The sequence below is a fragment of the Lepidochelys olivacea genome, assembly GCF_965140295.1.
Source record: "Lepidochelys olivacea isolate rLepOli2 genome assembly, chromosome: 21".
NCBI lineage: Eukaryota > Metazoa > Chordata > Testudines > Cheloniidae > Lepidochelys > Lepidochelys olivacea.
The window spans coordinates 3,067,666-3,094,417 of NC_140431.1; the positions used below are offsets into that span (position 1 = coordinate 3,067,666).

At 43.1% G+C, this 26,752-nt stretch overlaps 1 protein-coding gene across 4 annotated transcripts in view; it reads left to right on the plus strand.

Annotated features, from left to right (window-relative positions):
- The window catches only part of KCND3 (potassium voltage-gated channel subfamily D member 3), a 220,423-nt gene extending 196,845 nt beyond the window's left edge, over positions 1-23,578 (plus strand). For 3 of the 4 annotated variants that reach the window (XM_084611315.1, XM_084611316.1, XM_084611314.1), the window contains 5 exons: positions 3,784-3,885; positions 14,033-14,125; positions 18,344-18,400; positions 19,558-19,805; positions 22,598-23,578. In XM_084611315.1, coding sequence (XP_084467441.1) covers positions 3,784-3,885; positions 14,033-14,125; positions 18,344-18,400; positions 19,558-19,805; positions 22,598-22,799 — 702 coding nt within the window. In that variant the 3' untranslated portion in view covers positions 22,800-23,578. The remainder of the gene's footprint in view (positions 1-3,783; positions 3,886-14,032; positions 14,126-18,343; positions 18,401-19,557; positions 19,806-22,597) is intronic. The other variant, XM_084611317.1, reaches the window with a different exon arrangement.
- Positions 23,579-26,752: the final 3,174 nt, after the last annotated feature.

Here is a 26,752-nt window from a genome sequence, read left to right on the forward strand (position 1 = left end):
TGGAGACAGGAGGGCTGCCTAGAGTTGTGTGAAGACTGGCAGTTGTTCACATGAGCATTTTAGGAGTTTGTCCACATGAATTTTGCACCCTCTGGACTTTGCTTTGAGTTTCAGGGTTGACTGAGCCCACCAGATCAACCTGCAATGGCCCATTTCACCTAATTCCATGTAACAGCACCAAGTGAGCCCTGGTTTCTATCCTGAATCATGAATCACAGTCCCAATTTGGCTTAATGAAAACACAGCCGAGAGATGTCAGTGGGGTTGCACAGGGTGTAAATCAGCACAGAATTTGGCTGCAAGTGACAACGGGGTGAAATTCACTCCTGTGCACAGGGTCTGTACAGGGTCTTTGCCAAGCCGTTGGTCATGCTCCATCATGTTCAGAGACCCACATCCTGCTCACCCCTAAGAAATGTAGGGCTTATATGGGACATAAGTGATAGATAGGCCTTTTAACTATTCACAGAGGTGAAGTTCACCCCATACACATACATAAACTCAGGCACACAAAAGCATATCAACCTTCATGACTGTCCTTCATGGTCTCCTCTTGGACACTATTTCCTTCCCTCGCTCACAGACTACAAAAATAGGTTTAAATCACCATTCTTTCCCAGCAATGTTTTATACCCATCTGAAGATCTTTTAAATAACAACATCTGTTCCAAACTCTGAAAGCCATGGGGCTTAATTATTTAGTTAGCTTGTGGCTCTGTTTCAGGGAGGAAGAGTGAACAGATTCTCAGAGATGAACCATTCACATTCCGTGTGGAGTACAGCTATTAATATTTGATCTCCTGCTAGCCTGGAGGCAAAGGGAATAATGTTCATCACAGGAGCTTAAGACTGAATCCACTTTAACAAATAACTGAACCGATAATGATAGCAACAGAAGATGCTGGTGGAACCTTTTGTGCTGTATCTGAGAAGAAACTGTTGGGGACTCTTGGACTTCCTGCAGCAAAGGAACTGACATTTTGTCAAGAGCAAGAGGAAATACGTCCTCTGTAATCATCGTCAATTTAAAGACGGAGATCAATGGGCCAAAGTTACTCCTGGTGCAATTCCAGGGAGGGATACACTAGATCAATTGTGAAAGGCTAGGAAAATGTACAAAGAGGTGTGCAGGTTTACCGTATGTGAAATAACTTTGTGGAATGCAGGTGCAATGACTCAGTACAACATGACTGGCCTAGTGATCCAGTGCATTCACTCAGCAGTTGCAATATCCACCTGAACATGCCTGCCACATGTCTAGGAAGAGAGGTTTATTGCACTTCCAAGTTGTGTGGAACTGTTGCTCTCAGTAACGCTCACCCCCAAATCCAATTCAGATTTGCCCCAAGGCAACTGTGGTAGCATCATCAAGAAGCGTGTTTCAGCACAGTGTTTGCTGGTCAGCAGCTACCCTGTTTTCCTGGCTTCTCTCTCCTTCCCAAGTCAGACAATTCTTGCAAAGACTTACAGCACTCTGTGCTGTGCAGCTGTCATGGTTACAGTCATTAAAATTATTAACAGGACAGGAAAGGGGTGTGAGGAAGGGAAAAAACAACAAGAAAGAGAGGACATCTTAGACTAATAGCCTTTAAAGTCAGAAGGGAGCATCATGATCATCTAGTCTGACCTCCTACATATTGCAGGCCACAGAACCTCACCCACACACTCTTTGTCATTTTTAAATGCTCTGATGGTGTCAGATCACACACATTGTGATCTAATCTGCTGCCTGCTTGTGTTGCATGTTCCTAGGGCCTGCCTTAGAACACAGGGTGAAATCCACCATCCATCTAAGTTAATGGCAGTTTTACCATTGATTTCAGTGGATCCGGGATTTCACCCATCGACTCTGAGCTTTAGTGTTAAGAGTGGGTGTTGGGAGCCAAAGAAATCTGGCCAAGATTTAGAAAGGCGACACTTGGTTTTGGAAAAAGGAAAGGAGTACTTGTGGCACCTTAGAGACTAACAAATTTCAATTTTTGGCTGCTCAAATGGGCTCATGCTGAACACCCACCCTCTGAAAGCAAGGTGTGTCAAGGCAGGGGCTCAAAATCGCTAATCACTTTTGAATCTCCTGGCCTCTGTCTCCTAATTGAAGTTGCAGAATAGTGCCCAGGACACGTCTTTGCCTGGGAAATTGTTTGTGTGCATGAATTAAAGTGCACTGGGTTAAGCAAATCTTTCAAATCCAGAGTGCTTGAGTCACTCGTGCATATATGGTAATACACTTTCTGGAATCATTATGTGCTATAGACCCATCATGGATATTTACCTCTTGGCTTTGCTCTTGCTACACTGTGTCCATTAACCATCACTAATCAGAAAAGAAAACCTAGTGTTCTGTATTATTTAAAAGATTATGCAGTATTTTAAAACACAACCTAATATAAATTTGTTATAGTGGTAATTATTTCATGTATTTACCTTTAATGGAGCTTGGGTATAAATATTGAATTAACAATAAATTTTTAAAAAGCAAATCACTTCACAGAGAAGGAGGAAGTATTTGCATAGACAAATTTAAAAGAGTTAAAAACTGTTTGATCACTTAATGATAGAAGCTTTATATGCTTACATTAGTCTATACCACTTTTCTATCATTTAGTTCAGTCCTCTAACTAGAAGTTATAGGGTCTGTAGAAAAGACCGAGCCAGGCAGGGGTAACTAATTATAAGAAACCAAACATTAGGTAAATAGATGTTTTTCCTTCTTTCCGAATAGCTTATTTGTTGCTGTAGAGAGATTTCTATCTAGGAGGGCATATTTTTTTCTGGAGAAAATTATGCTCCTGTTACCATATATCCAAGTTAACAAACACACACTGCTGCTGGAGGAGAAGAGAAGGAACAAACAAGGTGTTTTTTACAGTCTCCAAGGAGAGAATAAGAGATAGATATTTCCAATTATTAATCTATGCCAATCAGCTCATAGGTGGGGCAAGTTAGTGATCTGCCCTATTATATATCCTTCTTGTCTCCTATTGTTAACCCTTTGTATCGTAGTTACACCTACAGTCCTCCACCATATAGGGCCTTATTGTGCTAGGTGCTGCACAAACATATCGTAAATGACTCTCCATGCCACAAAGTGTTTACAGTCTAGAAGACAAGGCATCACAGAGGGATTTCACGTGCAAGCAAGTGGGAGAAACGGGGCATAGAGGAGGTGTGTGCACAATCTGTATCAATTATTGAAATCTCTCTCTCTCTTTCTCTGTCACACACACATCTGAGTCTCACATGATAAGCTATATATACACACACATGCATGTAACACAATCCTCCCATGTCAGAGGCAAGAAACATGTGAGAGATGGGTGTCTCTAGTTGGACACGCAAAATATGGAGATACCCAAAAATATCACTGTGCACTTTTAAGTAGGTAGCCACCTACTCATTAAGGGGAGGCCACCGATGGGCTGTGAGAGGTCATAGAATCATAGAATATCAGGGTTGGAAGGGACTTCAGGAGGTCATCTAGTCCAACCCCCTGCTCAAAGCAGGACCAATCCCCAGCTAAATCATCCCAGCTCTGGTAATGTCTTGAGTCATCAGATTTCCTTAATCTCCATCAATTGAGTTTTAAAACTGGGTTGCAGGTAGGAAGTGCAAAGGTTGTGCTGATCTTCCCCTAGCCATAAATTCCTTGTATTTTCATCTCGCTGATTTTTCAGGTTCGATGAAAACTTTGTATTTTCTTTCCCCCTATTTTAGTAGAGGTGGAACAATTGGCTTGGTATGTAAAAGTAAAAATATGTCAATAAATCTTGCTTCTCTTCACAGAAAGCCCGGCTTGCACGGATACGAGTGGCTAAAACAGGCAGTTCCAGCGCTTATCTTCACAGCAAACGCAATGGCCTGCTGAACGCAGCCTTGGAGCTCACGGTACGTGCAGAGAAAATAATCCCTTTCACAGTGGAGTTTGAAAAGTTCTCCATCCCAGTCAAACCCTGTTTTGGTTGTTTCCCCCACCACAAAGACACACCTAATTGCTTGTTATTCAGTGTGACAGCCTCACATGTTGAGTTGTGCTACACTATAATTACACTACAATTTACTGGGTATGCTATCTGTAGAGACAGCTGGAATTCAGCTGCAAAATTGGAGAGGGAGGGAGGGACTTTCTGGGGCTCTTTCTTGAGCTAGGAAAGGATCCATCTTTCTAACAAAGACAGAAATGACAAAGAGCATTAATGGACCAGATCCTCAGATGGTGTAAGTCAGCATAGCTCCATTGAAGCTCTCTGTGTGTTGAAGTCATTGGAGCTGTCCCCATTTATATGAGGTGAGGATCTGGCCCTACCATACATTTCTGTCATCTTTAATAAGGAGTTGCTTGTTTCCAAATCTCTATATCCTCACAAGTGTGCAATACCTTATTACAAAGTGCCATGCTGTGCACAAAGAGCTCAGTAAAAACCTCGCTAATTTCTACTTTACTAATCCATAGACTGGATGACGCACAACCCAATACCTGTGCATGTGCACACTTGCACACACACACACACACAAAATGGACTCACTCTCACCCATTTCTCAGCAAAGAGACAGCCCTGTAGTGAGTTTTCATATTGCAATCCACCAGCTTCAATAATTTACCAAAATATTCTGTGGAACACTCACCAGCATGCTCTGATATATCACAAGCCATTCATACCCACAGCTGCCCCCCCCCTCCAAAAATGGACAAGATTTCTGGTAATGCATTATTCTTGATTAGTTACAAAAAAAAAATTTGTTCCCCAGGGGCTTGACCCTGCAAGGGGCCAGCTGCTGTCAGCACCTTTTGCCCTTGACATGAGTTGAGGGTGCTTGACCTTTCAGCTCAGCCCTGAACCACAGGTGGCTTGAAAGCCGCACCATACCAGGAGCGGTCCTGGGAGGCAGTGTGATTCAGAGATACCTCTTGGGGCCCGATTCCTTAATACTTCCGCCTCACTCTGGTGGTGGGGCTAGTGATTTGCTGCTGGCAAGACAGCTCACTAGTGGGAGACAGAACCTACTCCCTCCCCCTCTCCCCCGCCACCCGGTCTTGGGCAGAGGGCACTAAGGAAGTCAGCCACACCTGTTGACTCCTACACTGCAGCTCTAGCTCGCCTGTAGAGGGTTTAAATGGGATTCCAACTGCCCTGCATTGCGTGCAGTCCAAGTCAAAGTCTAGCTCAGGTTCTGTCTTTTACTCTCTCACTAATGGTTCTCTTGGTCAGGGTGTATCAGCAAGGATCTGCTGTCTCTGGAAAATCACACATCGTATTTATTCTCACACTATAATACTCTAAATACACCAGGAAGTGGCCTCCAAACTGACACACACACACAAATTATGTCATTTCCTCCAGCGTTGGCAACTCTTGTGATTTTACTGCATATCTTGCAATTCAGTGTTTTTGCTACACCCCCAACTCCTGGAGTCAGGTGACTACATCAGAATCTCAGTTTCTTTTAAAAAAATAAGCTTCTAGCCCTTCTGGTTGCAAAGAAAAGCTACAAAACATGAACACTAAAGACTCAAACGTTAGTAGGCAAATAAAAAGAACCAAACATTTATTATTTCCCAAAATCTCATGACTTTGGAACAGTTGGGTTTGGCAATGCTGCTTTTCTGTAGCTACGTCACCATCAGGAGGAGCTTGTGAGTAGAAAAAGCCAGCACTTGCAGAGATCGTGCGTCACTAGCATGAGATCAGGAGCTGCGGTGGGATTCCTGGAACCATTAGCCCTGAAATTATTACAGGCTCACAATTACTGGATTGCAGGAAGGAGGACCCAAAGACTGTCCAGCAGGAGAAGAAAATGTGTCACAGCTCCTGTTCTGTGCAGCTCGATGGTTTTATTTTTAATAGCAAGATATCTGAAGGCTAGTATTAGCTATTCATGAGGAAGGAAAGTTTTAAGTGAGTCAGATTGCTCGGCAGAATCAGTGAAAATGAGAGAAGGTTGGTACATTAAAGCCTGCTCAAGATCTGAGCAGGAATTAACACATTTCGTGGGTTTAATTTCAAATAAATCAGTCCTTGGTGCACACGGAGAACAGAAATTGCATAACTGAGCCTTGAGAGCTGCCTAATGCTGTGTTCATGCATCCATACTCTGGACCTAATCCTGCAAACACTTACTACTCTGCCTGGTGCTGCTTAATGGGAACATTCAAGGCAGTGAGTGTTTGCAGGTATGAACCCTTCATTTTTACTCAGTTCTTGCCAAGTCAGATGGAACACTTGCCACTGTAAAAGTGGAGACAGGGCTTCAAGATTTGGCCTGCAATGTCTCTGCATTGCGCACTCAATCCAACTGCCATTTGAGTTGAGGGAGGGCTGGATCACAGACATAGGAATCATGATGCCCTTTAGGCTGGGCACATGCTATGCAGCCCCTTAATTCTGCCCGTAGCTCCACTGGTTCAGTGAGATTACTTACAGAGGAAGGATGCTACTCAAGGGGAGTAAGAGCTGAAGAATCTGACCCTCAGTTGCCATGTCGTCTTTTCAAACTGATTCCAAAGAGGCACATTGCACCAGACACTAGATTGGGATGCACAAGAACTGGGCTCTGTCACTGACTCACTGTGTCATTTCATTTCCCCACCTCTCAGGGGCAACATATGATATTTACCACCCTTTGTATATGGCACTGAGCTCTCTGGATGAAAATGGCTCTGGAAGCACTAAGCAAATCTGAGAGCTAGGTTCTCTTTTTCCATGTTTGTCAAAACCCAGCCCAGCTGAACAGGACATGGGGAATTTTGTCACCTCAGCCTAGTGACCATCCATGTCAGAATCCAATTCACCACTCACGAGCCTTCGGTTCTATTGCAGGCAGTTTCTCTCTTACACGGCAAAGGTCCCCAGCCCCTAATGTCAGTGAGGCCTTCTGAAAATGAGCATTAAACCTTCTCAGCTGGTTGCATTTTTTTTTTTTAGCACGTACTGTAAACATGGCTTGCCAATCAAACTGTGAAACTTTTGAAGGAGGCACAGAATGGTTACGACGTGGCCAGGGACTCGGAGAACCAGCTCAGATGTGTTAATAAGATTCTGTTATTTCATCAGGAGGCAACATGCACAGTTACACTGAAAATTTAAATCATGCCCTGGGTTTTGATGGTCTTTTAATTGTACTATTTAAAAATGCCATGGCAGCTCAGCACATATGTGTGGCCCTCACTTGATTTTCCAGCCTGTCTCCCCAACGTGAATCCCATCACTTCTCTTTCAACCAAGCCAATCTGCCAGGCAGCTCAAAAATGGCTACTGGGACACAGATGCAAAAGTCCAGAACATATTAGCTTGAGAGCAATAATTGGCTCCTAGGTTCATTTCTGGCTTTTGCCCAAAATGAGTTAGGAAAGGGTTCTTTTTCTTTTTTTGGCTTTGTGGCTACTGCAGATGTTGTGACAACTGTGAGGGACAGTGGCAGAATCTGGCCAGTGATTTGCCAGTCTCAGATTATTTTAAAATGTACAGAAGAAAGGAATCTATCTTTTGTAGTTGGTGTGTTAGATAATATTTTGGTTCCTGGCTACTGGGTATACTCTCATGGGCAAATGAGCATTAGTTACATAGTAGCTACACTTGGTTATATGTCCTATTCTTGAAGCAGGCCCAGAACTTGCGTCAATATTAATGGAACTTTCATGTGTATATCTAGTGACAAGACTGCCTTAGATTTAGCAATAATTCCAAGTGTAATTACTATGTAGTCCTTATTAGCAATTAGCATGGAATTTTCATTGTTTACTACTATGTAATCAATATATAATTGTTTTGTAAATGCCCAATAGTAACAGTGTGAGATGAGCCAGAATGGAAGCATTAGGACTTATGGGTCCCAAAATACATTATCTGCAGTTCTGAGGGGTTATCCAAGGAAATAACTACCACAGCTACCATTCTGACTGAATGGACAGCATCCTGAGGGCTTTGGGGCATGTCGAAACATGGGTCTGATTCTCCTCTCACACCAGTGGAGTTACTCCTGATTTACGCCAGCTTATGTGCGGGGAGAATCAAGCCATGTGTCTTCAGCTTAGAGCTTGGCAGTGTAAAGAGCAAAAGAGGAGGAGGAGGGATGATCAAAGGAGAGCAGTATGGAGAGAATATTCATTCCCTAAAGGCGGCATCGACTTTTCCTTCAGTGAAATGTGGGTTTGAAGCATTTTGTATTTGCCATGCAGACACTGAATAGGCAGGTTTTGTATCCTTTCATTTATGGGAGCAAGTGATGCAGTGTTAATAGATGGAACATTAGACATGTTCAAGTGTTGATGGGCATGTACCTTGTAGTGGCTGCAGCCTACACAGCATACGTGAGCCTTAATCTCCTCTTGCCATTAACACCTTACAGCTGTGCTGCTGTAAGATCGCTTGTGTAGCCACCCTATGCTGATGGGAGAGAGCTCTCCTGCCAATGTAGCACTGTCCACACCGGTGCTTATGTCGGTGTAATTTACGTTGCTCAGGTGGGTGTTTCTTCACATGCATGACACAAGTTATACCACCAAAAGTGGTCGTGTAGACATGATTCACTTCTTGTTGAAATGATAGGAGGTCTGTATTTTGAAACAAGACAGTTTTGAGATCTGTCTTTTCTTACAACCAAGAACCCTCTGCAGCCACAATATTGATAAAGGGCAGAATCATCCACATGGAAAGACTAAAATTAGCTTCTGTGCCAGTCCCTCTGTACTCAACTCTGTCCAACTTTGTTCACTGAAACACCAAGCGTAAGAGATAAGACAACCCATGGAGTTCTTCAGATTTGTGAAGCTGGATGCCACACACAGGAAGCAAGTCTTCCACAAGGACACCAGCAGTTCAGTGTGTGCCTTTCAAGTGCAAACTGGGGATGGTAGCTTGTATCATTTTCCCCAGAAGCTTGAAGAGGTAGGATCCCAGATCAAATTCTTGACACTCTCCTGGGCTTTTCATTACAGACAGATTTTTCTTCTAATGAACCCAGATTGCCTTTGCATGGAGCAACGCAGGTATCATTCTCTCCTGGAATGCGCTTCTGGATAGAACAGCCACTGCCAGGCATTTGTGTGCTCAGACTGTCTATATGCATTTGTTGCTCCAGCTGTTATTATCTTCTGTTTCCCCACTCTTTTTTGCATGTTGAGATGTGCCAGAAATTCAGTGTCTGTTTCTGAACGTACCGAGCTGGAGGAAAAGCAGGAGCAAGGAAGATAAGGCAGGAGTCTGACCCTCGGTACTATTTATTTCTAATAATATTCATCCCACGATCTGTGTTTCCATACGTTTCAAGTCTGCCCTCCGGGGGAGAGGGAGGGAGAGGAGAGAAGTTGCCAACACTATGTATTCTACCGTGGAATTTAGGTCTTCTACCAGAGCCAATGAAGCCTTGTTTCCTTGGCTTTCAAATTCCATTCATATTTGCTCTCCAGCACAACATGCAGGGACCTGGTAAGTGGGAACGAGCTCCTGCCTAACCTGAGCTTGCATCATTGATGCTACTTTCCTAAGTGATCAGTTGGCATGGGCAGAGGAGGGGTGGCAAGTTAATATAGTACGATTTCAATGGTTGGAAGCAAGGACAGTGTCTCTTTCCTATTGGCTGCTTTCTGATATACTCATGTTAAGCATTTTGTTGTTCTGTACCCCTGTTCTTCACATAGTATGTAGAATTCCAACGAGTTGGAGCCTGCTGCTATTTGGGCAATCGGTTTTCTTCTTGCAGTTAGAGCAATGTTTCACTAGCTGTGTTAGGTGTCGGCTGATTTCCTGTGGATTTCTAAAGTGCTGGGTATTCTGCAGGAAGTGACAGATGTCTGCCTTTACTCAGGGTGCCAATGATCGAGTTTCCATCCTTAAATTTCTATAGCATCTGGCAAATTTATCTCATGCAACACATTCAGGACCTGTGCAAAGCAGGGTAAAGGCACCTGTAACAGTCTGTGGCAGTCCCTGCAGTAGGCGTGTTGCAGCATGTTGTCTCTCCATGCGGTTTAAAATGTGTCCACTTTAGCTTTGGAGCCAGACAAAAACAGTAGAGAGACACCAGACTTGACGATGACCCATACTAATGCTTTAACCACAAAACTATCCTTCCCCCCAATACAGCTACTGCTACAAGTCAATAACCTGTGAGTTCCTGGGAGCAGAAATAAATGGGTCCTGCCCCCTCATCACAAAATAATCATGTGTCACTGCCCATTTATGACTTTTTCTCATGTTGCTGTTGCAAATGGCTTTTTAACACGAATATCCTGACTGTCCAACCGTTACTGATTTCTGTGAAAAAGCATGCAAATCTCTCTGCACAGATGTCCTGGATCAATGCAATAAACCTTCAGGTCAGTTTGTTTCTATATTCATGCTACAAAGCACCTCTGGTTCTCAGAGAGATTCATGTTACTTAAAGCCGTTTGTTGCAATGGTCTGTTCCTTTCTTCTTTTAAGTGAGATTTAGCTTTATACTGCTGCATTTGCTTTATCACATCAGGTGTCCTCCACAGGAGATATTCACATGCAAAGTTCTTCTCAGTTTCTATTCCTTCTCTCCATCTCAGTGCGGAGAGGGTTCGCTAGTGACCTCTGCAGGCTTTGCACAGGACCTATTTGCCGTGTTAGTTGACCTGGGTAAGAAAGAAAAACCTAAACTGTTCAGGTGGTTTTTAGCCCAACCCTGAAAATACCTTCTGGAAATGTCCCAGCACAACAGGTTTCAAGGCAACAAAGTGGAACTGCCTCCTACCTAGGAGAGATTCCCTTGTATCAGTCTATAAATAGTGTGTGCAGTCCGTGACCCCGAATTATGCCCTGAGATGCCTCTGGTTTAGCATCAGTCAATTTACCCGATTTTCAGAAATGCCAAGTTAGACATCACAGTACGATCCTGGGTGTGGTTTCAAAGATGCAGCCAAATGCTCAATATATCACAGGATCCACTTAGGTATGTTGGCCATCAGCTGAGTTAAACACAACTGATTTAAACCCTTTAACAGCCCTAGATGAAGCCAGCCGGTAGATGCCTATGTTAAAATGTTCTGCTTTCTATCCCATTCCACCCATTTTCTCTCTCAAACTTTTGGATACTGCTGTTATGTGCCAGAAACAGGTATGCAAGGCACACGTGTCAACTTTTATCTTTCAGCTTCGAGCATCGCAGAGGAGTCTCTCTCCCAGGCATCTACTGCTGAAACACCTAAGGAGCTTAAGGGGGTCACTTGCAAACATTTAATTGTCATTTTAATGTGTCTAATTGTCTGAAAATTTTAGCCACTGAATACACACAAAGATTAATGAGTATGATCGCAGAAAACAGGCCATGAAATTGGGGTGGATTTCAGGGTCAGTTGGTTTAAAGAAAAAATGCTTAGCAAAGTAGCTCTTAAAACTGCAACTATGGAATGGAAGAACTAAAATAATCCTTGTTTTGGAACAGCAGAGAGACTTGCCAAACAGCTTCTTCTTAGCTTCTTTCTTCCCATTTCTGGAGCATATCCGATTTTCAAATTGAGAAGTGAATGATGCATGCAATACTCTGAGAAACAGGCATTTGTATAAGACACGGAGAAACAGCAGATTCACGGGTTTACATACTGTGATAAATAAACCTTGACTGTGGCACTCAAAAAATGTGCTTATTGGAAATCCTCTCTCGTATGTGTGTTTAATCTCTGCCCAGTTTCATGGGGCTCCAGAGAGATCTTAGAGCATATTTATTTTCTTTAATTAGATATTTACAACATTGAGCAAGCAACAGAGTGCTTTCAGACATCGTCCTTCCTTACCTGACCAAAAAAATCATGTAAATAGTGAATTTAAGTAACTAATGTTTATATATAATTAAATGGATCTAATATCTTTCTGCTGAATGACTCAATTGTAAGAATAATGAAAGATTAGACTCTGAGCTCTCTGGGGTTGGTTGGTTGGTTGTAGGGTGCCTAGCACAAGGGGGCTCTGATCCCTCTCTAGAGTCCATACATAATGGCAAGAGAAGCAATAATAACAACAACATCATGGTCTGATGGTCAGCAGACAGGCATAGGCAAGAGGAACATCTGAGTTCTACTCCCAGCTCTGAAGCTGGCTTCCACTATCCCCTCGGGCAAGTCATTTTACCTTTCTATGCATCAGTTTCCCCATAGAGATATTAGTACTGATCTCTATCAGAATGGTGGCATTGGGGTTAGCTGGTACAGACCTTTGAAGACAATAAGCTTCGTCAAAGTGCTGAGTATTATTATGCATATACTGTACTGCAGCTCTTTTGGATTTCACATTCCCCATTTGGATTTGTTATTTGTAGTAGATAGGGCCATCCTCATTACAGAGCTAGGCTTTCAGTTTGTCTTATGCCTACTATCTGTGTCCCTCACGAAAGACCATTCATCAGCAGCATGAAACCCGCACCCAGTTAGGGGCTTAGAGGAGAGTAAGAACAGAGCAATTTGCAGGTAGCATTCCTTCTCCTACCTGATCATGATTTGGGAGGCCAGGCTCTCAGCAGCTAGGACAAAACTTCTCAGGAAGACAAGATTAAGCAAAAAACTTTCTGTGGGGTCCCTGCTTTACTGCAAAGGTTTCTTGTGAAGTCAAAAAAAAGAACGAACGAACGCGCACACACACACACACACACCCATCTCAAGTAATTTTTCTTTTATATGGCTTGAATACTTATCACTCACCTGCCCCCAAAATTCAGCCCAATGATTAAACCTGTCTGATACTGCCTGTCCTTTTTGTCTTGTTTGCTAACAGCCAAGGTCTTTTAAAGGTTCTGAGCCTAATGCATCTCAGCTGCGCATGATTCCAGCCCAGCTGGGAATGCCTGCCTGAGCTGAATCTAATGACTCTGACAGGGAATTTTAACTCAGGAAACCCACCCAGCTGTCTGACTTAGAGTGTAAACTCTTTGGGGCAATTATTGTACAGCGCCTAGCCCGCTGGGGCTGTGATCCATGACTGGGATTCCTAGGTACTACCACAATACAAATAATAATCAATAATATAATCCTAATTAATAAAAGTCACAACCCCCACAGACACCCTCAGAAAACAGGGCTTTTTCTTTTGAGGGGGTGCTGCTAATTCCCTCTGATCAAATCTCTTGTGCCAATGCTACATGTTCCCCAGTAAAATCTACTTCACTTCTACTAATAGTGATGATTTATTAATAATAATAATTTGCACATCTCCAGTGCCTTTTATTCAAGCTGCTTTTCAAACAAAGGGCTTGATCCTATGAAATACCAGACACTAACAGCTCTCATTGAAACCATAATGGCACTTAGCCCCCACACAGAAGCCTTACCATATCACTAGAGAGCAGATACACATCAGTTCCATTTTAGGAGACTGAAGACAGATATAGAGATGTTACTAGAGCTTGGACCAGAACCCAGGAATCCTGGCCCCTACTACTATCAGTCTATTCGGTAACACCCCACAAAGCCAGTCATGGGCTGTTTTTTCCTACTGCCTGTCTTCACTGTTTCACCTCAGGTCATTGTATGTTTTGTACCATTTCCCACTCAAGAGACAGGATCATAAAGCTACATACCACCTGCTTCCTGAATTATACCCCAGCCACTGGTTCATTCTTGACTTAAAAGGAGACTAACAAACTCCTCACTCCCAAGCAAATCACCCCCTTCTTGGAGGCAGTAGGGTTTAGGGTGAAACTTTTTGCAAGTTGTAGCATTGCCATTCTGAGCTTTCAAACATCATGACTTTTTTGAAAAACAATAAATTGTGAGTTCTTTTCCCTTGCCTGCTGTTTTCTGGGTCTTTAGGCCACACTCTGGTCATGTTTCCAAGCTCTTCTCCATAACCACAAAGGGCTACAAACTTACTTTTTTTAAAAATGAAAACTGAGATTCTGACCTGAATCCAGGAGCTGGAGCTTTAAGGAAAACACCAACTCCCAAGACTCATGATAAAAACATGAAAGTTGGCAACACTGGAATTGTCACCTTTCCCCCACCTCCTCCCCTGTACAATCTGACATGGTTGTTCCCTTTATCCCCAGGATTTCAAGCCTGATTCTTCTTTCTCTGGTTGTTTAGGGTTCTAGTGATGATGAGCAGCACATCAGCAAATCCACCTCGCTGATCGAAAGCCAACATCACCACCTGCTGCACTGCCTGGAAAAAACAACTGTAAGTAGCAACAGGACCCTTTCTAAATCTGATTAAATCCTTTGCTCCTGGGTCCAGGCTTCCTTTGGAAAGGACATGGGTGCAGTATGCTCCTCTAAACCAACGCATGCACTCACAAACACTCATCCCCGTTGGTGATAAAAATATGTGTCAGTGAAGTGATGGGTCCTGAATTTCAGAAGTTCCCTGGAATATGTCATATGGGGAAAGATTCACTTTCTTTTTGTGAATTGCTTCACAAATAAGCATTGTGCAAAATGCTAACAGTGTACATCTGTGTAAAAGGGATGGATTGTCCTGTGCAGGCATTTACACCAGGGCACAGTCAGTGCAAATCACTATCCTTCTGATCGGGTAGCATTTCTCCGCCTCCTGGCACTCACTTTGCAACTGGTGCAAATGACAGTACAGACTGCAGGGCAAACAGCCACTGCAGAGCAGAGAAACAGCCTGCAATGACCAAAGAGACAGATTTGCGGGAGTAGGCTTTAACCATGGTTTCTGAATTAGGGCTAAACTCAGTTTGTCCTTGGCTACACTTGCAGTTAAAGTGCATATATTATGGGGGGGAGGGATAGCTCAGTGGTTTGAGCATTGGCCTGCTAAACCCAGGGTTGTGAGCTCAATCCTTGAGGGGACCATTTAGGGATCTGGGGCAAAAATTGGGGTTGGTCCTCCTTTGAACAGGGGGTTGGACTAGATGACCTCCTGAGGTCCCTTCCAACCCTGACATTCTATGGTTCCTCTAAACCCATTGCTCCCACCCACTACCAATGATGTATGCAACTGCTGGCATGAAGAGGGCTACAGTGGGAAGCTGATGCCAGCAAACTCCAAGCCACACATATTCCCTACCACAAATAGACCAGAGAAAACAACAACTGAGCCATTTAAAGGGAGCAGACGAGCCTTTTTGATGTGATTTAGTGACACTGTGCATGTCTTTCCTGACAAGCCTCATTTAAAGGAGCATGTAGTTCATCTGGAGGCCAGTCAAGTGGGTTCTCCTGTCATGACGTTTCACACATGCAATGCATGGTGCTGGAGTAAGACCCTAGGAAGCGCTATTTTTTAATTTTTAAATAGTTCTGTAAGCAGAAGTTCCTGGAAAAATTGCAAACAGATCTTTATCTCATGTGCATTTCATTTCCAGCTTTATATTCACTGGTGATTTGTGGTAAAGGGACATAGTGCCTATATTGTATATCATGGCCCATTCTGGAAAGACACCAGTGGGTTAAGACCTGATAAGATGTATCCCTTTCCTTATCTGCATCCACCATCAGATATGACTTTGATTTCTGACCTGCATACATAGTCTCAATTTCAGTTTGGTTCCTAGCAGGATAACACCACATAGGTTTCAAAGATGCATTGGAAGAAGACCACTGGTTAAATACTTATAGCAACTAAATCCTACAGGTCCTGAAACTCATCATGATGAATTATGAGGCTAATCATTCCAGTGCTGACGCACTATATCAGTGACTGTTGGTTTCATTTTATAGTATAAATCTGAGCTTGCCTGTGTTTCTGATAACTCTGTATGTTACATTACAAGCAGATATTTCACAACCTGACTCTTCAATTGTTTAGAATTCTGTACTTACCCTTAAGCTTTAAATAGTATATTTCAAATATGGCTCATATCATGTGATTGTTATCACTATTTGCAAAGTGCCATAAATTTGCCTGGTATTTTACAGAAAATAAAAAGATAAGATCTCTGTCCCAAAGCGTCCACCATCTATTGTCCGGATCCTGCTTAACTTTAACACATGCTTAACTTTACACACTGTGACAAGTTCTACTGACTGTCAGTGAATAAAGTTAAGTACATCTGTAAATCGTTGCAGGGCTCAGGCCTACATTAGACAAACTTCAGGCCAGATGATGACAGCCTCGCTCCGGAGTTGTACTTTTTTCCACAAGTACTCCCACTGATTTCAGTGAGACTGCTTGTCATATAAGTTGCTATTCAGTATGAGTAAGGCGATACCGTCTGGCCCAAAATGAATTATAACAACAGACGACTGGATCAAAGGGACAGCAGCAGAGAGAGGAGAATGCAGGGCAGAAGATTTTCCTTGTATTTTCTTTTGTATTGGCCCCAATTTATTTTGGCCGAGGTGCCAATGCAGGGTTAGGAACAGGAATATAGAAGCATTACTGCATTGAGTAGAACCAAAGAGAGCCACAAAAACTAGTGAGGTGAACTGTCCTGCCGTTGCAGTCAGATATTTGCATCAGCTGTTGAAAATTTTCTGAATTTTGATTTTTGGACCAAAAATGTCATTGCAATTTTGAATTTAGATGAACACTGCTGAAAAAAAAATCCACAAAATATTTGCTGCATTTTCCCCACATTTTCCAGCCTGTCCCAACCAGGATGAGATTGTCAGCCATGTTGTCACATATTTGCGTATCACAGTTAGAGCTGATCAAATCATGAAAATAATTATTTGAAAATAATGTACTTGATGAATAACAGTGTAACCCACACACCTCCTGGGTGTGGTGTTCTGTCCCTTCTAGTAGCACTGAGATGAGAGAAATAGATGTAGATGATTGAGTCTGCTCTACAGCCTTAGCTAGCAGCCAGTTGGTTTGAGGCTCATGCACTAAGTTTCGGAGGCCCCAGGTTCGATCCTGCCTGCTGACAACTGGGGTCTGTTGGCATTACAACAGCAAAGAAAATAATTTTGTGTCTTCAAAAAATGCATAGAACTGTTTGATTAATGAAAACAGTTAATTTTGAATACATTATTTGTTGGGTAATGGGGAAACAGAAGATAACTAACAACTTGAATAAGTTACAAAAAAGGGTCAAGCTGGATTCCTCATTTTCCACTTTTTAAATCAAGATAAGTTTTTTTTAAAAGATCTGCTCTACTTCAAAAGGAATTATTCTGGGGAAGTTCTATGGCCTGTATTATGCAGGAGGCCAGACTAAATTATCACAATCCTCCCGTCCCATCTGGCCGTGGAAATCTCTGAATCTCTGAACTGTTGAACAAACTCTTCACAGTAGTCATATGATCAGCTCTAATCATGATGCAAACACCACCAGGATTTTGTTTAAGGTGGGTTTATTTTGATTGTGGTTTTTTGGCTCTCTGCAACTCTGCTCAGCATTAAGTGGCTGTTCAGTTCTTGAACTTTGAGTGCTGCTGACCTGGAGTATCAACGTTTTCAAAAAAGAGATTGTCATTCAAGGAGTCAGATGCAGCATGTTTAGATTGTGGTTCTCAATGCATTAGTCAAAACAGCTCAATCAATTTTTGTGTTGAAATTCCTGTACTTCCTTGGCATTCTTAATCTATTAAGATATTATGCAAAAATGTCAAATCACAGCATATGAATTCTTAAACACTGAAGAGTCATTTTGCAATGTTTCAAAGTTGCAGGTGGAATGGAATGAGGAATGATCCATGTGCATGGTTACCAACACGTTTCAAAGGGCAATTCACCTTTCCTGAAACTAGACAGAGGGATTTTAAAAGTACATTCTTTATTTTTACAGTATCTGCAGTTGTCACTAGAATAAAGTCCTACAATTTAACAGCTGTGAATGGTCCACAAATCTGATGTGTTAAAAGACAAAGTGGCCTCGAGGTGCTTCCGACAATCATAACAAAAAATTGTTTGCTATGTTAACACAAGATTTTTCAGCTCTGTTCCCCACCCCAGATGTGAACACTGACATTCATATCCTACCCTTTCTCTGGCTGCTGCCTGGTTTGAGCCACATCCTTCAGCCAAAACCTTCCTTCTATATTTCCACAAAGGCCAATCAAAACACAGCCCCATTGCTTGTGTAACCCCTGATCCAGTCACACTGCAATCCCAATTGGGCAAGATCTGATTGAGTGGCTGAGAATTTGTTTTATCCTCTGCTTCTGGCTCTCAATAAATAAATAAAATAAAAAATGAACAAACAGCTGTAAATTGCCTTGCCCTTCCATTCTCTTTTAGAAAGAGAACACAAACAATTAAAATGCAAGGTTCCAGAACACTATGTTGAAAGAAAGATAAAGAAAAAGACTAATCTGATTTAGCAAATGAGTTTAGTAAAGGAAAGGCTCAATTGCCCATTCAAACTTGGGGTGCCAGATGGAATGCTGAGATTGAATGGATGGAATGCTGGGACTAAACTCTGGAATGCGGGAATGGACAATCAATCGTGTTTTTATCTTTTGTTGGCATGTTGTCCTGTAGGGATTGTCCTATCTTGTGGATGATCCCCTGTTATCTGTACGAACTTCCACCATCAAGGTATTTCCTTTTTAATTCAATCTGTTTTCTACGATCTCTGTAACACGTCCAGAGTGTTTGTTTCCTTTCTTGTTATTGGTCCTGTTCTTGAGAGTTTGTGCATGTGGTTCATTTTTTGCTGATACCTTTGTTCGCTGTAAGACCTAGTATCTGTTGCAATTAAAATTGATGACTGCCTTATCTCCAGTTCCCCCTTCCTTCTTTTCCAGTTCTGTTCGGTAAAAAGCAAAATTTGTATGTTAGGCATCTATGAATATTTATGTATGCGCCTAGATGTGTATATACTTTGGTTCTTCCCTACACTGTCTTCTACTCATTGGTGCAAGAGGCACTGAAGTTTTCCATGCAACTCTGCAGTTCTAGGCTACCCAACTTTGAAGTTCTAGGCTGCCCTTTATCATCATTTTCCTCCCCCTTACTCTTCCCACTGGCAGCTTCCACCTTGACACCTTTATTTCTGCCACATATAACTCAGCTGCCAGCCCAGCTTTGAATGGAACTGTAGGTGTGACATACCTTCAGAGATCAGCTTAACCAGCACACCATACCTAAACTTTCCAACTTGATGACCAATTGGTCCTGCTGACACAAACAGTACACATCACAGCCTTAGCCCCAAACACAAAGAAGACAGTGAGCCTGACTCTCCTTTCCACACAGGTTTATAACAGTGAGGCACCACAGATTTCACCAAAGTCACTTCAGGGATACAGGTGTGTCAGTGAAAGGAAAAATGAGGCCCAAACTATTTACGGATATGGAATGCGTAAGCCAGCTGGTCCTGACAGGCTGTTATGCCTCTGCCACAGCTTCTCTTATTCCCATGTTGTTGTGGGGGAGCAAATACGTTCTCTTGGTTGCCATGAGTAATGGGATGAAGTCATCTCCTTCCCGGTTGTTGTTTGCATTTTTAAATCTGGGAACTGTCTAGTGCAAGCTGTTTCAGGCACAGGGGCAGAGAGCTGAGGGGCTGACCTTTCCCACAAGAATAGCAAAAGGTGTTCTTGAAAATGAACCACCTTAGGGTAGGTTTCAGAGTAACAGCTGTGTGAAAAGGAGGACTTGTGGCACCTTAGAGACTAAGGTGCCACAAGTCCTCCTTTTCACCTTAGGGTAGCTACTGGCGAGAGTGACACTGTTGTTCTTTTCCCTGCCAGAACCATGAGTTCATAGATGAGCAGCTGTTTGAGCAGAACTGCATGGATAACTCAATGCAGAATTACCCCTCCACTCGCAGCCCCTCATTGTCAAGTAACAATGGCGGGTCCACCTCCTGTTGTTCTCGACGCAACAAGAAGACGACTCATCTTCCGAACTCCAACGTGCCAGCCACTCGCCTGCGGAGCATGCAAGAGCTAAGCACGATACACATCCAGTGCAGTGAACAGCCATCACTTACAACAAGGTACAGTGAGCTGACTGCTGACTGCTGCATGCAAAGCTGCTAAGGGTGATGTCTATCTGAGATGAGTTTGGGGCAGTTTCTACTCACTCGGCCCAGGAGAAGTGGGTCCCACCTGGGATGATCTAAGTTCCAGTTCTACTAACATGCTCCCAGGAGAGGTGGCTCCTGGCTGCTATGTGCAACTCCGATGGACTTGTCCCAGAGGAAGCTGACCCAAGCTCTAGCTCAGTTCTTCTCCAGCCAGTTTGGACCCAAGAGAGGTGACTTCCAGCTGAGGCTCCCCTTGGTTCAGCCTCAGCTGTAACCAGATTGCTACAGCTCATGCAGGACCATTTCTGCAGGCCAGCAGGAGGCAATACCCAGCTCAGCACAGCTCTTCTTTGGCTGACCAGAGGGAGGCAGCTCTCAGTTTCTGCCAACTTGACCACAGCTGTGTGCTCGGTCATGAGCAATGCCAGACAGCATCGGTGCCAGGCAATCTGTATGTGCTGCATAAAGTACAGAATGGGTTGAGTTGTGCGAGTCTAATGTGTGATTAGTAACATCAGTGAAGCAAGATCTCTCTTTCAATAGAGGATTTTCAAATGGACTCTCCTTTCAAACATAATTTAGTGCATAATCGAGGCATCACCATCATAGTAGTTGAATGAACTTCTGAAGTCCTCGCCCTGTGCCCAGCCAAACTTCTTGTGCATTAGGTTTCACAGTAACAACCGTGTTAGTCTGTATTCGCAAAAAGAAAAGGAGTACTTGTGGCACCTTAGAGACTAACCAATTTATTTGAGCATAAGCTTTCGTGAGCTACAGCTCACTTCATCGGATGCATACTGTGGAAAGTACAGAAGATCTTTTTATAACACCCATTTTTTCATGCTTTGTGTGTATAAAAAGATCTTCCGTACTTTCCACAGTATGCATCCGATGAAGTGAGCTGTAGCTCAGGAAAGCTTATGCTCAAATAAATTGGTTAGTCTCTAAGGTACCACAAGTACTCCTTTTCTTCTTGTGCATTAGGGAGCTTTGGAAAAGGGGAGGAGGCAAAGACTTGCATTTGAAACAGTAACTCCAGCCTTCCCCCTGATTCCAAAATGTATAAAATCCATTTTACCCACAGTAGAAATGCAGCTGCCTCTGGGGCAAGGAGGATGCAGCTATTCTGCACCAGTAACATGATTCAGCAAGGTGTTTAAGTGAAGTATAATGTATGAGAATGGGAATGAGAAAGGGAATAGTGAGGGAGTTCATTCCCCATGGCCCTTTCAGGCATTAGCTCAGTATTTCCCAAAGGGTGGGGGTATCCCCTTGGGGGACAGAAAGGATTAGACTGGAGGAACGGACAGGCCTCTCCGTTGTTTCCTACAATCTTCCATTAAAAAAAAAAAAAGTACATATCCAGCTATTATGGTTTTAAAGAAAACCTTGAAAAGGTTATCCAAGTGTAATCAACATCTGCCCGAGTCTGCAGCAAGCCTGAAACAAAAGCTCTGAAGCGTATGAACTGCTCTGTTCATTTCAGTGGGTGCTCAAACCAATTCCAGTTATGACATTTTAAATGTCAAAACTGTTACAGATGAGCAGTGACAGAGCTATTACGAAGATCTGCACTCTCTACTGGGAGCAGCCGCTCATGGCGGGTTGGGCTTTAAGAACACATGGAGAGGCTGCAGTGAGAAGGAGGGACTGGGGATTCTTTTAATTTTCCTGATGCAGGGCTCAGTTTTCTAAGGTTTTGGAAACTCTGCCTTAGCCTCTTCAGCTGCGACTGTGGCTACGCAAGAGAGCTGACAGCGGCAGAGCTGCACCGACGCAGTGGCACCCCTGGAAGCTCTCTAGCGTAGCTGCTCTAAGCCGACGGGAGAGAGCTCTCCCGCCAACTTAATTAACCCAGCCACAACGAGCGGCAGCAGCTCTGTGGGCGGGAGCAGCTCTCCCACGGGCAGAGCACTGTCCGCACCAGCAGTTAGGTCGGTGTAACTGACGTTGCTCAGGAGTGGCCTGTTCACACCTGTGAGCGACCTAAGTTACACCGATGCAAGTGGCAGGGTAGACAGTGTGGGTGGGGTTAGTGGGTTACCGACACTGGATGGCTTTAGCCCCACACTTCTTTTTTCCTATAACTGCAGAGGTGTTATAACAGGCCACTCTACCTTGAGTGTTCCCTTACAATATGTGCTAACTACTTATGCTAAACAAGCTGTTCCACCTTGTATTTAGCTGTGGGGCCGGGAGTACATTTCCCAGGCCTGACGCAGAGCTCAGTGTGGCTCGAAAGCTCGTCTCTCTTGCCACCAGAAGTTGGCCCATTAAGACACATTACCTGACCCACCTTGTCACACAGAAGTACCCAGACACTTGAGACATTAGGACAGAGTCTGTTAGTGAGTCAACCTGTAATAACAACAGCGGTGACTTTCCAACAGGGAACCCTTTATATTTTGAAAGGACAAGCCCTGTGTTTAAAGCAAGCCTGTTCGGCTGGTAACTGAGGACTCCTGCAGCTATGCAGATGCACAGAAAACAGACCTATCATTTTCCCGTGGTAATTAATTATAGGATGCAACTGATGCAGATCTAATAGGAATGCTCCCAGCTGCCAGATTCTCAAGACTACTGCAGGGGAAACAAGTAGAAAAAAGATAAAGGGATGGAGGTTTTGAAAGGGGAAATAAAACTGCACTGAAGTTTAAGCCTGCGGTCAGGGAGCCCTTATGGGCTCATAAGACTTTGGACCTGATTACTGACTCTTGTATTATTAATAAATAAATAAATAAAAAAACCCTTTTGTTTTCTAGTCGTTCCAGTCTCAATATGAAATCAGATGACGGGCTGAGACCAAACTGCAAAACCTCCCACCTCACAACAGCCATCATCAGTATTCCTACCCCACCGGCACTGACGCCAGAAGGAGAGAGCAGGCCCTCACCGAGCAGCCCTCAACCCACTACGAACATTTCCACCACAAGCAGCAACATAGTCAAGGTCTCTGCCTTGTAAGGTGTCGTTTGAAGGAAGCAGCTGGAATGCCGGCGTCCCGCCCCCTCCACACCTTCATGTTCCTTTCTTGCTGCAAATTGTGCCTGGATGGACCAACCTGACATTTCGTCATAGAATTAGCAATGGAGACCTAACGAGGCAGCTTTCTTCAAACTCGCATTCATGCCATGGACTGAGAGAACAGCTGAGGAGAGGGAGGAAGAGGTGGGTTGAAGAAAGGGTCTGTGTGTGCACGCGCCTGCAGAGAGCCTTGATTCAGGATATGACGCAGAAAATTGTTTCCAGAGGCTAGAGAAAAAGAACCGGCATGGCAACGAGAAAGTCAATAAAGAAACAAATATAACACTGTGTATCTCGGCACCTTTTTAAAGGTTTTTAATGGATAATATTTATTCATGCGGAAATGACTGAAAAAGGTGAAAAAAATGGATTTTGTGATTTTTTTTTTCCTTCATGGAGCAGAATCTTTAATCAACCAAAATTACACATCTTTTTTTTTCTTTTATAGAGAAAGATTTAGACAAAGAAGACAGCTGTCCCAGAAATCTATTTCCGTTCCTCTGTGTGGTGTGGTGTGTGTGTGTGTGTGTGAGAAAAAGAACCACATCGAAATGACACACAAAGGTCTGAGCACATTTTCCTGATTTGGTGCACAGTATCAAACTGATTGCATGCACACACCCCCCCACACAAATAAATCTTTCACCCTGGAAGGCACTCTTTATTGAGATGATTTTGTAACCGCCTTTTAAGTCAATACAGTGCAACTGCAAACAGTGTGTTTGTCTGCTAATTATTGTCTGTGAAAACATATTTGTGGAAAAAAAAAAAAGACAGGCTTTTGTAAAGTGTTAGTCCCACATGGATTTCTGCTTTCTATTTTTGTTATCACTTACTTGTGACGAGTGTGACTAGACTACCAGTTCTGTATTTTTAAAAGGAAAAACATTAAAAATGTAGGAAAACTTCTTAAAATCCTGTGCACACGAATGGCAAAGAGTGTGGAAGCTCCCAACCCAACTGCACCAGATCATCAGAAATAGGATAGACTGTACCGGTCATCTATGCTAATGCTTTTTTATTTTTATATATGCTAATATTGGACATGCAACCCATTGTAAATCACAGCCAAGTAGCGTCTGGATCTATACCAGATCCAAGTAAACGCGGAGCCAACCATTCAGCATGGACTGAGAAGGTATTTGGCTTTTTAACGCACTCCTGGGGCTCCTACTGGCCGACTGATGGTGTCTGGGTTGCACTGATGTGGTAGGTAAACCAGTTTAGCAACTTTAGTCCTCCCCTCCCAGCACAGGAGCTACAGCGTGTATGCAGTTGAGCAGGGGAAGGGATACAGGGGTTTTGAATACCCGGGATATGGTGTGGAACAGACACCACTTTACTTTGCAGCTCTATTCTTCATCTGGGAAAAGTCACACACTTCTAGTCAACCAAAAACTGTAACTCTGTGTGGTACTTGCCAAGCTTAATACTTCTGACTAGTTCTATGGTGAATACTGACTGTTCTCCCTAAGATCTTTCTAGTAACAATATGGTCTTGAAATACAAGGACCTGACAGTTTCATTTATATATGACCTTTCTCCATTTGGAAAAATAAGTGGGAAATAATTGCTTATTCTCCTGCTACACATTCCTCAGACCACCTTTTTGTTATGGGTGCAATTCGTTAGCCACAGCACATACTGATCCAACATAGTACATGCCATCCACAGACACGTACAGTATAATGTAGTATTAATTATCACATCCAAATGCCTCAATCAGGCTCAGAGCCATGTTGTGAGGTGCTGAACATACATAGACACATAGAACATACAGACATAGACACAAACCCTGCCCCAAAATTGCTTACAGTCCAATAGATAGCAAGGAGCCATTTCATGCTTCCCTTCTCTCAACAGTAAATAGTAACTTCACTAACACAGCACTATCTGCCACACCACTCAAAGCATACCCCTGGGTGATTCAACAAAAGGATGGGGGGTTTTGCCTCTCAAAATGCACACTGATGTTATAGGACTTAAAATTATGCACTATCAACCCACCTTGTCAACATTCCTAACTTATTACTGGGTATCATGTGGACTCAGATAGCTGTTGTGATAACCCAGTAACCTACTGAGAAACTTATCCCATTCTAGGAATGATAAAGCTAGAGCTAAACATTCAGTAATGTCATAAACTGATGCCCCTTTGCTCCAGGGCTGGATAGCTCCCTATATCACATTCTCCAGCACTATGTCCAGTCTGTTTTAAATCACTCAGGTGCTGTGGTTCCTTTGCTACTTTCCTCAGGCGGTTATTCTGTAGTTTACCATTAGCAATTTTTCTTGGCGCTTAACTTAATTGTTCCTTTGCTTCATTTAGTCCCCTTACGTCTGATCATACCCCTGCCCTATTGAACATCTTCAGGCCTAAACAAAGCCTGATTCTCCATTGCCTTGCACCTTATGCCCTCATTTACATCTGTGCAAAGTAAGGCTAAAATGCTACCATGCTGGCTGGGAATGTATTACTCCCACTGTGCACTCAGTTTGCATGGGTTTAAATGAACCAGCTACAGGGTGACAAAGAGCCAGGTCCTCGCCTTGTAGTCTCAGCTCTGCCCTTCTCTTCCGTTGGAGTCTTAAACAAGTCACTTCATTTCTCTGTGCCTCAGTTTCCCCATCTATTAAATGGAGAGAATGACACCCACCCATGGAAAGCACTTTGTGTACAGTGTATTATTATTAATCAAAGTATTTCCTGAACATTCACAATTTGTCAGGGACATAAAGAAAAACAAGAAAAACAGTGCTTGGGGTTCCTCTCTCTAGCTGTTTGGGCTCAGGCTGCCAGGGTAGCCCAGCCCTTTGCTATGTTCTGCATAGGCAAAATTATTTTTCTGCTTAATCAAAAGCATGCAGCATAACATTTCTATCATTACTTTAGCAAGTGCTGCCACACACAATCACTGGCTTGGCAAAGATCCTTGTGAATAGAAAGGGGGGTGAGGAGAATCACAAAGGGTTGATTTCAATAGTTTAAGACAAAAATAACATTTATAATGGAGGCATTAGCCCATTTCAATGCTCATCTGAACAGGATTGGGGCAAATCTGCCCACCTGTAAATAACTGTGTACAGAACTCCCTGGGTTACACAGTGCAACGATAGCCTTGTAGTGAAAGCACTTTGCAGTCACTGAAATAGCACAGACCAGAATGAATCCACATGATATGTATTATATCGTACTGTACATATACGCATAATTCAAATGTTTTACTGATAAACACAGAGCTGCAGAAAGAGCTCTGTGTTTCTGCAGGAGGAAGGGAGACCATTTGTTTTGATAAGCACAGGAATTGCTTGGCAGTCATGCACTCCCAGGGTAATGAGAGGGAACTGACTTGATTAGCTTATGTGAACATACAAAACATTACTGGAGATAGGGCCAAACCAAACCCCAGGTTTTGAGCACTCTCAGACATAGGTTAGTTTAGATCTGGCCTGGGATCCAAACTCTAGAGCTTGGGCCCTTCTCGCCCTTACTGACCTTGTTCTGTCCTCTAACCATTCCCCACCTTCATGCGTAGAGATGTTATAGCTACATAAACCGGCAATTGCCTGCACCAACACCCCATTTACCTGAGGCACATGGAATGCAGTTTCTTCAGGGGTGGTTCTGCATGACAATACATACAGTAGGAGAGGGAATGTAGAACTGTACCGATTATGTTCCTGAAGGGCAACTGGAACAGAGCAATCCGACAAGTAAATCCAATCAAAAAAATGCCAAACTGTTTTTCCCTTATTTTTTTTCCTACTTTTTTCCAGAATTTCTTGTGAATTTTTTTGTTTTCTCCTTTAAAAAAAAAAATTGATCATTTATATAGGGAAAAAATCATGTTTTCATATTTTTTTTAATCAGCAAATGTCAAAGGAAACAATTT